At 40.8% G+C, this 13,041-nt stretch overlaps 1 protein-coding gene across 1 annotated transcript in view; it reads left to right on the top strand.

Annotated features, from left to right (window-relative positions):
* Positions 1-210: 210 nt before the first annotated feature.
* UBE2E3 (ubiquitin conjugating enzyme E2 E3) overlaps positions 211-13,041 on the top strand; it is a 95,531-nt gene continuing 82,700 nt past the window's right edge. Inside the window, exons 1-3 of the mRNA XM_075608919.1 lie at positions 211-374; positions 1,478-1,698; positions 4,267-4,317. Coding sequence (XP_075465034.1) covers positions 255-374; positions 1,478-1,698; positions 4,267-4,317 — 392 coding nt within the window. The 5' untranslated portion in view covers positions 211-254. The remainder of the gene's footprint in view (positions 375-1,477; positions 1,699-4,266; positions 4,318-13,041) is intronic.

Raw genomic sequence — 13,041 nt, 5'->3', positions numbered from 1 at the left:
CACCGTTTTGCGGAGGGAGAGAGGGGGTGGAGTTTGGTTCTGCCCGCGGTGTCTGATGCGCACTCTCTCTCTCTCTGACGTCCGCCTGGGGCTCGAGCGTCCTCGCGCAGTCACCCTTCCCCCCTCCCCTTTCGTATCCTCTTTCCCCCATCGAGCTCGGCAGCGCCACCTCCAGCTGGCGAAACCTTACTACAGACAGACAACCAACCAACCCCCCCCCCCCCTCTCCTCCTCCTCTTTTCTTCCGACTCTCAATGTTCGGCAGCCGGCCGGAGCCTGCTTGTTTCCCCCGGCTCAGTGTCTCCAGGATTCCCTCCCCCTCCCCCCCTTACAATCCTCCAGCGGTTGGAGAGCAGGACGGGACCGCTCCAAAGGTAATAGAGATACGGCGAGGGAAGCGGAAGGGAGCCGGGGGGGGGGGGAGCAGAGACAGAGCAGAAGCTTTGTTCTTGTTTTCAGCCCCGGAGAAAGCGAGGGGGGGGGAAGCTGAGACTGACTTCATGGATCAGTTGGTACACACCATGCTGATATCTGAGCGCCCCCTCCCATAACAAACCGTCAGAACCCCCACCACAAAGGCTGGTCACATCCCTGTCCTTAAAACGCCCCCCCCCCCCATGTCCTTTAAAGAGCCCGGTACCGTCCTTTCTGGGGGGGGGGGGGGGGGTAAAAATGTCGGTGTGAAACGGTAGCATTGACTGTGGCTGTATGAATTCTGCTTCCCCAGCAGATCCCTGGCCAGATGCATCAGGATCTGAGCTATGTCAATAACCCATGGATCTTTATTTCCCTTAGCCTATCTCTAGGGTTAAATCTCGGAAAATACCCCCCCCCCCCCCAACTCTTACAAAAATAAATCAATAAATGGACATTAAGGGGAGATATCGCTGCTTTTAACTGACACAATGATCTGCCTCCGTGTAAATATTTCCAGGGCATTAGTGACTTCTGTTATTTACAATATATGTCAGAAGTTATTAATTCGCCTTGGCTGAAGTTCATCCATACATTTGCTAGCATTGTGCTTAGCAAGGGAAACATAGCCCTTTAAAGACAATTTTGCAAGCTGCTCGTGTGAAATATGTACATAAGTGGCAGTTCTCATGGTTTTTTTTTTTTAAAGTACTTTATTCTTATATGGCTTTAGCCATGTTATGTGGGATTTGAACATGTGTTGAGGGGGACATCATAGCCCTGCATACTTATAGATTGAGATGGTAATTCCAGGGAACCTTGAGCAAGAAGCTTACAATCTAAGATAATGGATCTTGGTATATGTTGAATCCTTTTAATGTTTTTTGTTTAAAGTAATCATGTCTTCCTCTTGCAATCTTCTTAAAGACATTACAGCCATTGTATTATTAAAGTACAATTTTGTGCATATAATCGAAAAAGTGCGTGATTATAATCATTGCTCACAAGTTGGAAAACCGCATTTTTCAGTAATCGTTCTTGCGTTGTGGCTTCTTCTTGGTAGAACGTGAGGAGGCAAAAGTCGACCAAGATGTCCAGTGATAGGCAAAGGTCAGATGATGAGAGCCCTAGTACCAGCAGTGGAAGTTCAGATGCTGATCAAAGGGATCCGCCAGTGCCTGAACCCGAAGAGCAAGAAGAAAGGAAGCCATCAGCAGCACAGCAGAAGAAAAATACCAAACTATCCAGTAAAACCACTGCTAAGCTTTCCACTAGTGCTAAAAGGTAATAGCCATGACTGGCGACAAAGTCACATGAAACAAGATGTTAAGTAGAATGGCAATTCATGTACTCTTTAACCGTGGACACCTTTTCAAGACACAATAGTTTTATTGTTGATTAGGTATAATTCCAAAGTGACACAATACCATCTTGGGTTAGGATTTTGCTGAACAAACCTTTGCAATTAGATTGTGTCTATATCTTGGCAATTTGAAACCGCCAGTGTAATGTGATAAAATCTAAAATCTAAATCTTTTTATGAATTAGTCTTCTGTGGGCATCTCATTCATAGCAGTAGTTCTTTGTAATATCAATAGATGAATTGTAATAAATGAACTCCTGTAGAACATAAAGGAGTTTTGCCAAAAGAAGGAATGTATAACACATTAACGATGTAGCTGTAATATAAAGTTTGATAGATGTGACGCTTTAAACCTCATTCAGTGACAATTCCTAAGAGCAGTGCTATTCTTGACAAAATAGGTCTTGTTGAAGTGGCAGTGTTTCTTAATCTGTCTTGTAGAATTGTTGTAAGCCTCTGATTTATACCATTTTATAATGATCCATAACCTTTCCCGAACACGTGTGATTTTTATGCTCTGACCACACATCTACAGCCACAAAAGCTCTATTTATGGCTATGATCTCATTCTTGTACATAAAAGGTGGCCACTAGGAATCTTTCTTTTCCTGTGGATCAGCCTCACGCTATTGATTATAATAAGTAAGAAATACCACACAAAGGGGGGGGGGGAGCGTGTTTGCACACTATTAGCTACATTATGGACTAGCTGTGAGGCAAATTGCACAGAGGTTAGTTGTTTCAGTTTTTTCATGATTTATTGTCCAATTCTGTAACAAATTGTGTGATTATCTATTTTGACACAGGTCATATTAATATTTTTCTTGCTAAACAAACAGACGCGGATGTGTTCAGTAGGGTAAATTGCCATTTAAATAGACTAGCGCGCACAAAGTGCAAGTAGGTTGTAGCAACTGTTTTTTGTTTCTCTTATTAGGACAGTTCACTTGCTTTGTACAGGAAAAACAATTCTTTACAAAGGACATACATATCATATTTAAGTACAACATATACTGTACTATGTGTTAAATAAAAATGCAGGTTATAAGACTGGATAAATGTATGCCGTCAAATAATACTTTGATAAAAAATCTTTTCCATGTGTAAAAATGAATCTTGAATGTTCTATTCTCTTGTAAGAAATTGTATAGAATTACTCTTCCAAACAGTTCTGTATCATCACTAGTGTAAATCCTTCTTAAATCGGTCAATTTCATTGTATCTGTGCCTTTCTATATTATCCTTAAGTAGTCTTAATGGTATAATTGATAACATGTAATCTTTAGTAAGGTGTCACTTCGGATCTAATGCTTTAGATGTCCATGATCCTCAGATGGGAAGTTATCTTGCACAATAATTTCTGTACAAGCAAAGTAATGATTTCAAACGGTAATCCTAAACATCCACATATGGATGAGGTCATGTAAGGCCCACCTTGAAATATTTGTCTAATGTGCAAACTGTAGAAGGTAAACTCTTTTAGTGTCAAGATATGTTATTGTTAGAGCTGTCACGGCCAAACAAATTGAATTCTAGTCAATAATAGTGATGTTTAACAATCTCAATTCCTTCTAATTAGATCCCATTGGTTAATCTGAAAATGTGGGGTCCGAAGAAGGCTATGTTATCACTGCTGTGCAAACATCATTGATACATTCATTTTACAGATTTGTTTTGTCTGTCTTGTAAATTTTATATACGGTATGAATCTAAACTGCAGGTGACTTCACCACATATTCTTTGCTTGCTCTTTTTTAAATTTCAACACCTATTTTAAGTAGTTCTGTTGAGTCAATACCTCCAGCAAAACACAGCATTTATAAACCGTGTTTTTTTTCCCCACAGCCAGTTGCCAGTGAAACCATATGCTATGAGAGTAAAAACCTGTAAAAGTTTTAAAATAAATGTTCCACTCAGACTATATTAAAAATGTGTGCAGAATTGTTAGCATCAGCATAGCAAAACTGTTGGCAATTCCATTCTTTAAATGCTGTTTAAAGAGAAATAAGGGTGAATGCTGTCAAAAAGCTTTCATTGCTCCTGCTACAGCTTGTTAATTCTGCCTCACTTACAGCACTGTAACACTGGTTTAAAGTCATTGTCAAAAATACTGGAGCTCACCCCTCCCTTTTTGTGTTTTTTTTTGTCTCATTTGCATATAAGCTTGAAAAGGAGCTCTCTCCAGTAAAACGTGTTTAGTAACAAATCATATTCACTTTTCTGAGCACCTAAGAGAGTTCTCTTTCTGTCTCCAATGTTTCTAGTCTGTATATTTACATTAACACCCTTAGAATAAAGCTGCAAAGTTCCTGTGTTACAGGATTTGGGTTATGCCTCCGAGAACAAAGAGGAAGCAGCCATGTTAGTGTTACTGAAGGCAAAGCCAATCTTGCATTTAACAACATCATGGTAGAGGGCAGTGTAATTCCCTGATTCATTCTACAGACAGTGTTTGAAATGCTTTGTATCTCTTCTCATTTCACTTACAGAATTCAGAAGGAGTTAGCTGAAATAACCCTTGATCCTCCTCCAAACTGCAGGTATGTAACAGTTCATGTTTGGATTTGCTTTGTTTCCAAATGAAATGTAATCCTAATGTTGCCGATTTTTTTTTTGTATCCTTTTTTTTTTTTTTTTTAAATCTTTTAAACATGAGTAGCAACAAATGTGTATGTGTAATTAGAAATTATTTTAACAGGATAGGTAAACACTGTGGATTTTGGGAATGGTCATTATAAAAAGGAAAAAAAATGGAAATCCATCCTTTTTCTTAGTTTGTCAAATTTTAGATTCTTTACTTTTGAATGAATGCAAAGTAAGGTATTAATGTTATAATTTCCTTTGTGTTGCTTAGAAGATTTGCGCAGCAAAGTATTTGATTAACATACTGGCTTAATCATTTGGCATTTTTATCTGTACTTAGAAGATTCATATTACAGTACTTGGAGCTTTTGGATAGCTTGATTTTAATAGATTCAGACCTGTGTCTGTCAAGGAGGAACAAGCCGTCTCTCTTTTAGGGAAGGGGGAAACCTCTCTTGATACCATCTGACAATATGTGAAATGTATACCTAGTAGACGTTAGCGCTGTAAAAAATATATATATAGATGTGTTGAGGACAATGGAAATTGTGCTGAATTCACTTTAAAAAATAAATCACATGTTTTTTTTGTAAAATCTTTAATGTTGAAGTCCTTTACAATGAGGGGGGCTTTTGTGGTATTTTCATCTCATGTACAAGTCCATTTTCTCATCTGAAAGGTCTTTTGTGTTATTGAAAGCTCATGTACAATAACAGCTAGAAAGAATGTTCATATTGATCCAATTAAATGTATTAAAACCAGCCTAAAGTGGACACTATATTCACAAAACCTGTGGGAATAGGATTATGTTTCTACTTGTAACTACTATTATGATTCTTATATTTCATTTATCATGTTAACTGCTGCAGCAGTTGTCAACGATGTGTTATTTACATGTTGGACAGTTTAAGCTTTTCAACATAGGAATAGGTGTGAGGTAATCTAGAAAAATTCTCTCTAATGAGGATTTACACTACCAAATTAAAAGCTTGTGTATTCTCTTGCATGTCGCTGAGGAGTGCTAAATGGTTACCATGAATGAATTACGAGTGAATTTTTTATTGTATTTGTGAGCATTCAATGCTAATTAAGTTCTCACTACAGGTTGTTAATTTTTAACTGGGCATTATTTGAGCGTTTTGCCTTCTTTGAATTCCGTTTTGTTTCTTCTCACCATTGAGAAGTTGCCGATGTAATATCGCAGAAGGGTTGATGTAATAGTAAATGTATTACTTACAACACTACTGCAAATTAGCAGCACAGTGAATAGACCATAAATAAATTCTTCAAAATCTTGCCTCAAGCCCCCCCCCCCATCCCCTATTTTTATACTTTCAATTTACATTAGCACATTATTGTCTGTAATCACAGCTTTAACTCTGCATTTAAAGTAGTAGGCTTGGTAACATTTAAAGTACAGTATTGGAAAGTAACTTGGTTCTCTATTTTTAATAACACTAAACAGTTTTCAACTATTTTGATGGTTTTCACAATATACATTCAGCATCACAGCGATTAAAAGCAACTCTGTTTTTCGCACATTGTTTTAGCTGCTAGTGTTGTTATTGCTATCTCCACCCAGCAAAGTCTACTTCTGTCTATTACTTGTAAATCCATTTGGACAGTACTTGAGTATAGACATCTGTTCACATTTACTATCTTCATTCAGATATGGATGAGATATGACAGCTCTTAAAATCTACCGCTAAGGTTACATGCTATATTTCAAAGTTTGGATATGTGCCACTTGCAAGTTATAACTGCATGTGGTTTTTTTTTTCTGTGTGAAATTGGAGAGTTGGTTATTGGGGTAGACTTGTTTTGGAAACATAGATCAAATTTCATTAACTCATTCCATAGTACAGTATTGGTGAGTAGAACTGATCAGAGGCAAAAAGAAAAGATAGCCAGCTTGAATTATTTAACTTGATCTGTATTACTGTCCATATTCTGGAGAGAAAATTCCTGCAAGGAAAAAAGTGGTTATAGTTGGTGGATGAGAGAACCCAGATGCCATGGAGGATAGCTCAATGGCATCAGGACCCAGTAAAACTGCAGAGCGGTTCTCTGGCACGGTGGCTTCTTCTCTGAGATTGGACCTGGTAATGAGGCAAGGAGAGGAGCACTGCATAGTTGGTTGCAGCACAAGGAACTGATGTGCAGAGGATGGCAAAAAATGAGTAGGGTGCAGAGGGACAGAAATAAAGGGAACGGGCTTAAAGGGATATAAATAAAGAAAAAGGGTTCACAGGGACAAACCAGTAAGGGAAGGAATCGGGGTGCAGGTACAAAGAATGGGAGGCACAGGGGAAGAAAAATGAGGGAGGTGGAGCGCGGGCCGCGGGAGGTGGAGCGCGGGCCGCGGGAGGTGGAGCGCGGGCCGCGGGAGGTGGAGCGCGGGCCGCGGGAGGTGGAGCGCGGGCCGCGGGAGGTGGAGCGCGGGCCGCGGGAGGTGGAGTGCGGGCGGGCCTTGCTTCCTGTGAAAGATGTTTAAACACCCTAAAAGTACAGTTTTCACTTGCCTGCGTATTGTGTAAAATGTGTATGTTTGCATTTTCTTCTGGTGTTTAATTATGATCTCATCTGGTAATATTTGTTCTTCCCCAATGGCTTTTACAAAACTATGCTTCCATAATTAGCCAAACAAAACAACAGAAGGAAAACGGTTTGGATAAACAATTTATCTGTGTACTGGATATGGAGAGTCTTGTCACAAAATAGAGTAGGTGAAAATTGTAAAAGCATTTGCACAATACAGATATGTTTAAAAAGTTTTTTTTTTTTAACATTTATTGGTTAAATTTAATCTATTAAACATGTAGCTGTCATTAGCTTACTGCCTCTTTAAACATAATTGGTCTTCCTTTCAACTACGCTAGAAAGTTAGCAAATTCTAACCCCTTTAATTTCAAGACTGTGACATGGCTAAACCAGTTATGTGGTTTGAGGCAGTTGGTATTTGTGCATACACTTTTTTTTTTTTTTTTTTTCCAGCAGGCTTTTAAGAATTGGAATCCTAGTTCCAAGAATAATGATGCTGCTGCTGCTGTGTGCAATTTTAAAAAAACGACACAATGTTTGGTTATTAAAGGTCTCAACTAGCATGAAGCATAAGGCCTTGGCCATGTTTAGCGCTTGCTGGCGGAAGCGTGCTGACGCGCGCTCCCGCTCAGCACTGAGCCCCTACAGCCGCAATTAGAGCGGCTTTAGTAGGGGCTCATCTGCGCTTCCGCAGGCTTGCGGAAGCGCAGGTCTTAGGGGAATTTAAAATTCCCCCGCTTGCCGGCGCGACAGGCCGGTCACGTGAGCGGTTCGCCCAATAAGGGCGAACCAGCTCCGTGACGTCACTGGCCCGGCCCCGGCCAGTGACGCGCCCGCCCCCTGACGGCCCGCTGACAGCGCGTGCGGTAAGCAACCGCACGGCCAGGGAAAGCACCCGCTTTCCCTGCGTCTCAGCACGCCAGCAGGGAGCATGGCCGAGGCCTTAGTTATAATTTCTCCATAGTAATACCAATAGGAATGAATTTGTGTATAGTGCATAACTAGTTTTAATGTGCAATGCATTGATCTCTCAAAGTCTAAATATCTGTAGCGTAAGCAATAGTGGTTTGCTGCAAGTAGCGAAGGCTGCCCGTCTAACCATGTCTCATAACTGGTTTCTACATGACACCTCATTGCTGCTCCTTCAATATCTTGATCTTTTTGATGCAGTATACATAATTGTGGTGCAATTGTATCCCTCATACATCAAGGATCTCTCTACCTTTTTTTGTGTAAACTTTGATATGTTGTTGTCTTTCATACCCATTGTACGTGATACCTGGCATATTGTCAATAATTGATTGGTGATAAATTAGAGGTAATGGGGTTGAATAGTCTTGACAGTGGTCTAAGTTGGCAGAGAGAAAACGATGCACTATTTATTCTCTTTTGTCACTTTAAGAAAACAGACTCTGCTTCTTTTATGGCTGCTTTGATGTTCACTCTGGATTTTCAGTCAACAGGCTGAATAATCCTATGCTTACTTAAGGATGCTTGGCAGTAATTCTGTAAGAATATACTGTTTAGAGTAACGGGCCTATAGTACAGCCATTTTAATGGCTATCAAAATGATCAAAGCTTTTTCATCCTAACATTCCATTTGAATAATAACCATTAGATTCATTTTAGATTTTTCTGCAAATGGAAATGAATAATTTTCACATATAGAATTGAGCATATATTCAATAATTTTACATGATAAATCCACGAGTACAATCGGTTCTGTGATGACGCATCAACATTTGTAAGAAGGGAAAGTAATAAGCTTCTGGTACCATTAATACTGTAGTGCGAACCAACCATTTAAACATGTTAGGTGACCTGTAAGAAGGTTCTGAATGGAATATGATTATTTAAATAGTTTGATGTTTTATAATCTAGAAAGCCCATATATCATATTTCTTCAGGCTATAAGGGTCAAAGGGGGGAATAATCTTCATAGCTCCCAACTTCTTCCTTCTCAGTAGAGATCTTATGTGAGCTCCTCTTTGATTCTTAGTTTCTAATTAAATATTCACTTGCCGAAACACTGGTGAATGGTGTGTTTAATGAAGACTGCTTTAACTGCAGTATCTTAGATCACCTTTTTAACTATTGGGTGATGCAAACAATTACAGAAAGTAATGTACATTAGTGTCATGTTTCAAATCATACTCGAAAGGCCAATATGAAGATAATTCCCATTTAAGGGATCATTAACTCCAATCACTTGCCCTTCCACTGCGTCTCCTAATCAAGTGATATTGCAAACATTACAAGGTCTCATGCCATACATTATGTAACTTTAAAAAGACAGCAAAAACTGTATTATGAGAACTCTGTCTTGAAGTGGGTTGTCAGAAATGAAGGTTTAATTTGCCTCTGAAGGGATAAGACAAATGACATTTATTTTATGATGTATTTTTTTTAGAGGGTCATAAACCAGTTACCCACCAATGAGTTTGGGCATATTTGATGACCAGGCAACCCGGGGGTCATGTGGCCCTGTGGGACTTCACCTGCGGCCCCCAACCTCTGGCTGCCCAAGCAACCCACTCTCCCCAGCGCAGAGGGATAGGTGGATTGTAGCTTCTTACTGACAGTGCACTGATCGATAGTAGCCCACTCCTCTGTCCCTGTGTAAGGCCTCGGCCATGTTGCCTGCTTGCTGGCGGATGCGCGCTGACGCACGCTCCCGCTCAGCACTGAGCCCCTACAGCCGCAATTAGAGCGGCTTTAGTAGGGGCTCACCTGCGCTTCCGCGCGCTTGCGGAAGCGCAGGTCTTAGGGGAATTTAAAATTCCCCCGCTTTCCGGCACGACGGGCCGGTCACGTGAGCGGTTCGCCCAATGAGGGCGAACCAGCTCCGTGACGTCACTGGCCCGCCAACGGCCAGTGACGTGCCCGCCCCCTTACGGCGAGCAGGACAAGCAACCGCAAGGCCAGGGAAAGCACCCGCTTTCCCTGAGCCTCAGTGCGCATCAGCACGCCAGCGGTAAGCATGTCCGAGGCCTGAAGAGAGAAGCAGAACCGGTTTAATCAGTGCACTTGCATTAAGCAGCTGACTAGACCAGGGGGCTGAAACATTCCTTCTGCCTGTCATACATACAGTACATACATACATACAACGGAGCTTGTAAGCAAAATACATGTCGGCCTGCTGATGTCAACTACTGCCATGTCCGTTTTTTGTTTTTTTTTGTAACCAAGCATGCTGATATGCGACTTGCCTACTTGATACAGCCAGTTTTAAGCTGTGCTTTATATGTTCATTGGTCATCGTTTAGTTTGAAAAAAAAACAAAAAAAAAAAAACTTCTTGACCATATATACTAACTTTTATTACTACCAAGTAATGTTTTGTGAAGTAGGTTAATCATGTATGCATTTATTTAATGATGTGTGGAATCTGGGTATCGACTTGCGATTCAGACCCGCCAGGGCAGTATTGCTGCCCTCTTTCAGGGATCATTTATACTTATGTAGCCCCTTTACCCCCACCCTAAGTGAGATTTTGGTGCTACTTGTGTCTTTGGTGTAAGATGGTGCATACCTGTGAGGTAACAGGAGGGCTGAGCACTTCCGCCTTGGTGTTGGGATTATCAGGACAGGTTTACAGGGTACCTTTTGTTCCTCCAGTCAGCGAGGATTCTCTGGGATAGTAGGGTGGTCCAGACTGACACCTTTCCTTAGCTCAAGACAGTGAATCACACTTGCATATGGTTCCATGGTATTTATTGCATTGGTTAAGATCTTACAGCAGGTACATCCCCTTTTCCCTTAGAAGGTCACTTCAAGGCATGGGGCCCATCCAGGTTTCCTCCTGCATGGTGCTCCTCCTGCATCCTCTTATGGGAGCAGGAAAGTTGTTGCTCACTCCACAGGGGGAGGAAAGAGACACACCCACTTTTGGGAGAGAGACAGTTTATATACCCTGGGGTTGGGCTTGTAACCCTGCCCATAACAGGGCAGGTCTGATGCTGACAGGCTATCACAATCCAGCATGACACCCAGCTAGTACCTCCCCCAGGCTGATACTCTCTGACTGTTGCTAAGCCCTTCCTTAGATGCAGTAACTGTATTTAAGGCTGCGACAGCAAACAAGGCCTTCTGGAGGAATTAACCTATCCACTGCCTGTACCTAACAGGGCTTACACAGGTAGGGCCCAGGGAAATAAGTAGCGGCCAGAGGCTAGGCTACACTTAGAACATCTATGTTGATTTTGTTTGTGTATACATATTGATTGGATTGATTTAAGCAGTGTTGTTGGAACTGTTATTTTGTTTCATGATCGCTATTAATTTATTAACTTGTGCAGGTATTTTATACAGAACAGAGTTTTTTTTTTTTTTTTTGCTTTTTCCCCCCCAAACGATATATTTTTATTCAAAGCTTTCAAAGCTCCAAAGCTGTCGTGGTTAAACCGAACACTTTTATATGAGGAGGTTAAATGTCAGCAAAGGGAGGGGGGAGTGAAAAATACTGATTGCATAAGTATCAAGCCCCTTAAAGCTAAAGACCAAGCAATATTGTACATGGTTTTTAAAAAAATTTTTTTAATCAGTTCTGTACTATGTACACTGTATGTGTCTTTATATAGCGACATTTATTTACATAGCACTTCACAGCAGTAATACACGTGAAGATCATATAAATAACAAATAATACAAATGACACGTAATGAGGTGTAAATTATCAACCATGGAGCTACTCCCCAGTTTCAAAGTCTTGACAAGCTTCCCAGTTCCCTGCTGAAGAGAAGCACCCCAATAACATGATGTTGCCACGACCATGCTAGACAGGTGGGATGGATTGCTTGGGAGCCAAGAATTAACCTGAAGCAGATCATCATTATTGCACTATCATTTGCACTTAGATCTTTCGCTTGTTGATTTTCCCCCTGGAATGTGAGAGAAAATGTCAGCGTTTTGGGACCAGTGAAGACAGGCCCTACCAGAGGGTTTGAGCAGGGAGTCACAACTATATATTTTATTTTTGCAATTATAAAGTGTATAATTATAATATACAATATCACAACACTGTGTGTAATATTATTTTTTTCACTGTATAAATAGTGATCACTCTTTGTGTAAGCGCCTTTTAGATCACTTAAACTTTGCATAAACACTGGTGTGCACATCACATTGTATATTTATTTAGTGCAGCCTTTTCTCTTTCACCTTTTGCTTTTTACTCCATTTTGTACCCCAGAGTGTGAATATGGCAGCAACTTCTGCTGGTTTTTCTTTTTCTTAGGATAATTCATTAGAGAAGGACCCTTGAAAATCTCCTTAGGCTGTGCTTCTAGTGCCGGCGACAGAGACGCGACGTTGCCTGAAAACAAAAATGTGGAAGCCGATAAAATTTGACTTTTCAGAGGCTCTCGTCACATGTGACAGCCTCTGAACCAATCAATGGCCAGGTCGCCAGCGATGTCGCCGAAAGTTAAATTATAACTTTTGCTGGTGGCAACGGGGGACGTCGCCGTCGGGCGCACTAAAAGCGTGGCCTTGGAATAGCATTTTGTTGCTACGCAGTGGCAAGACCACGAGGGCCCTATTCCAGTCAAGGGCCACCAACAGGTCAGGTTTTAAGGATAGCCCTACTTCAGCACAGGTGGCTCAGTCTCTGCTTGAGACACCTGTGCTGAGGCAGGGATACCCTTAAAGAGGCAATCCAAGTGACACTTAAAAAATAATATATATTTTATTTAAGTTTTAAAGCAGAAGTCCAAGCTGCCGTGTTTTTATTTTTTTTAAATTTATTTTCCCCTTTAAGATGTGCATCAATTCAATCCTCACAATAAGTAATTATCTAAGTTGCTGATCGATCCGTTCTCCTGTGATCGATTTAGTGAAGATTCGGCTCGGGGGCTCACTTAAATGGCTGTCGGTGCAGCAGAAGAGGACCAAAGATGCAAAGTTCTGTGGGCAAGATCATGTGACCATGCAATCACTAGATACAACTGGTACATTGCTAGAGAGAGGACTGGGCTCAAAAAGAGACGTGCCAGAGCCTGTTTCAGAAGAGGAAGGGGATGTGACTTTGTAAATGGTTGCTATAGAAACACAAAAATGCTTGTTACATTATAATACATTAAAAATGTAATTCAGGGTTGTTTTTAAAAAAAAAATGCTACGAGTATTTTATCATACTACAGA

This window comes from Ascaphus truei, chromosome 7, assembly GCF_040206685.1.
Source record: "Ascaphus truei isolate aAscTru1 chromosome 7, aAscTru1.hap1, whole genome shotgun sequence".
Lineage (NCBI taxonomy): Eukaryota > Metazoa > Chordata > Amphibia > Anura > Ascaphidae > Ascaphus > Ascaphus truei.
The sequence above is the reverse complement of the archived record's forward strand: the minus strand, read 5'-3'. Positions and strand labels throughout refer to the sequence as shown.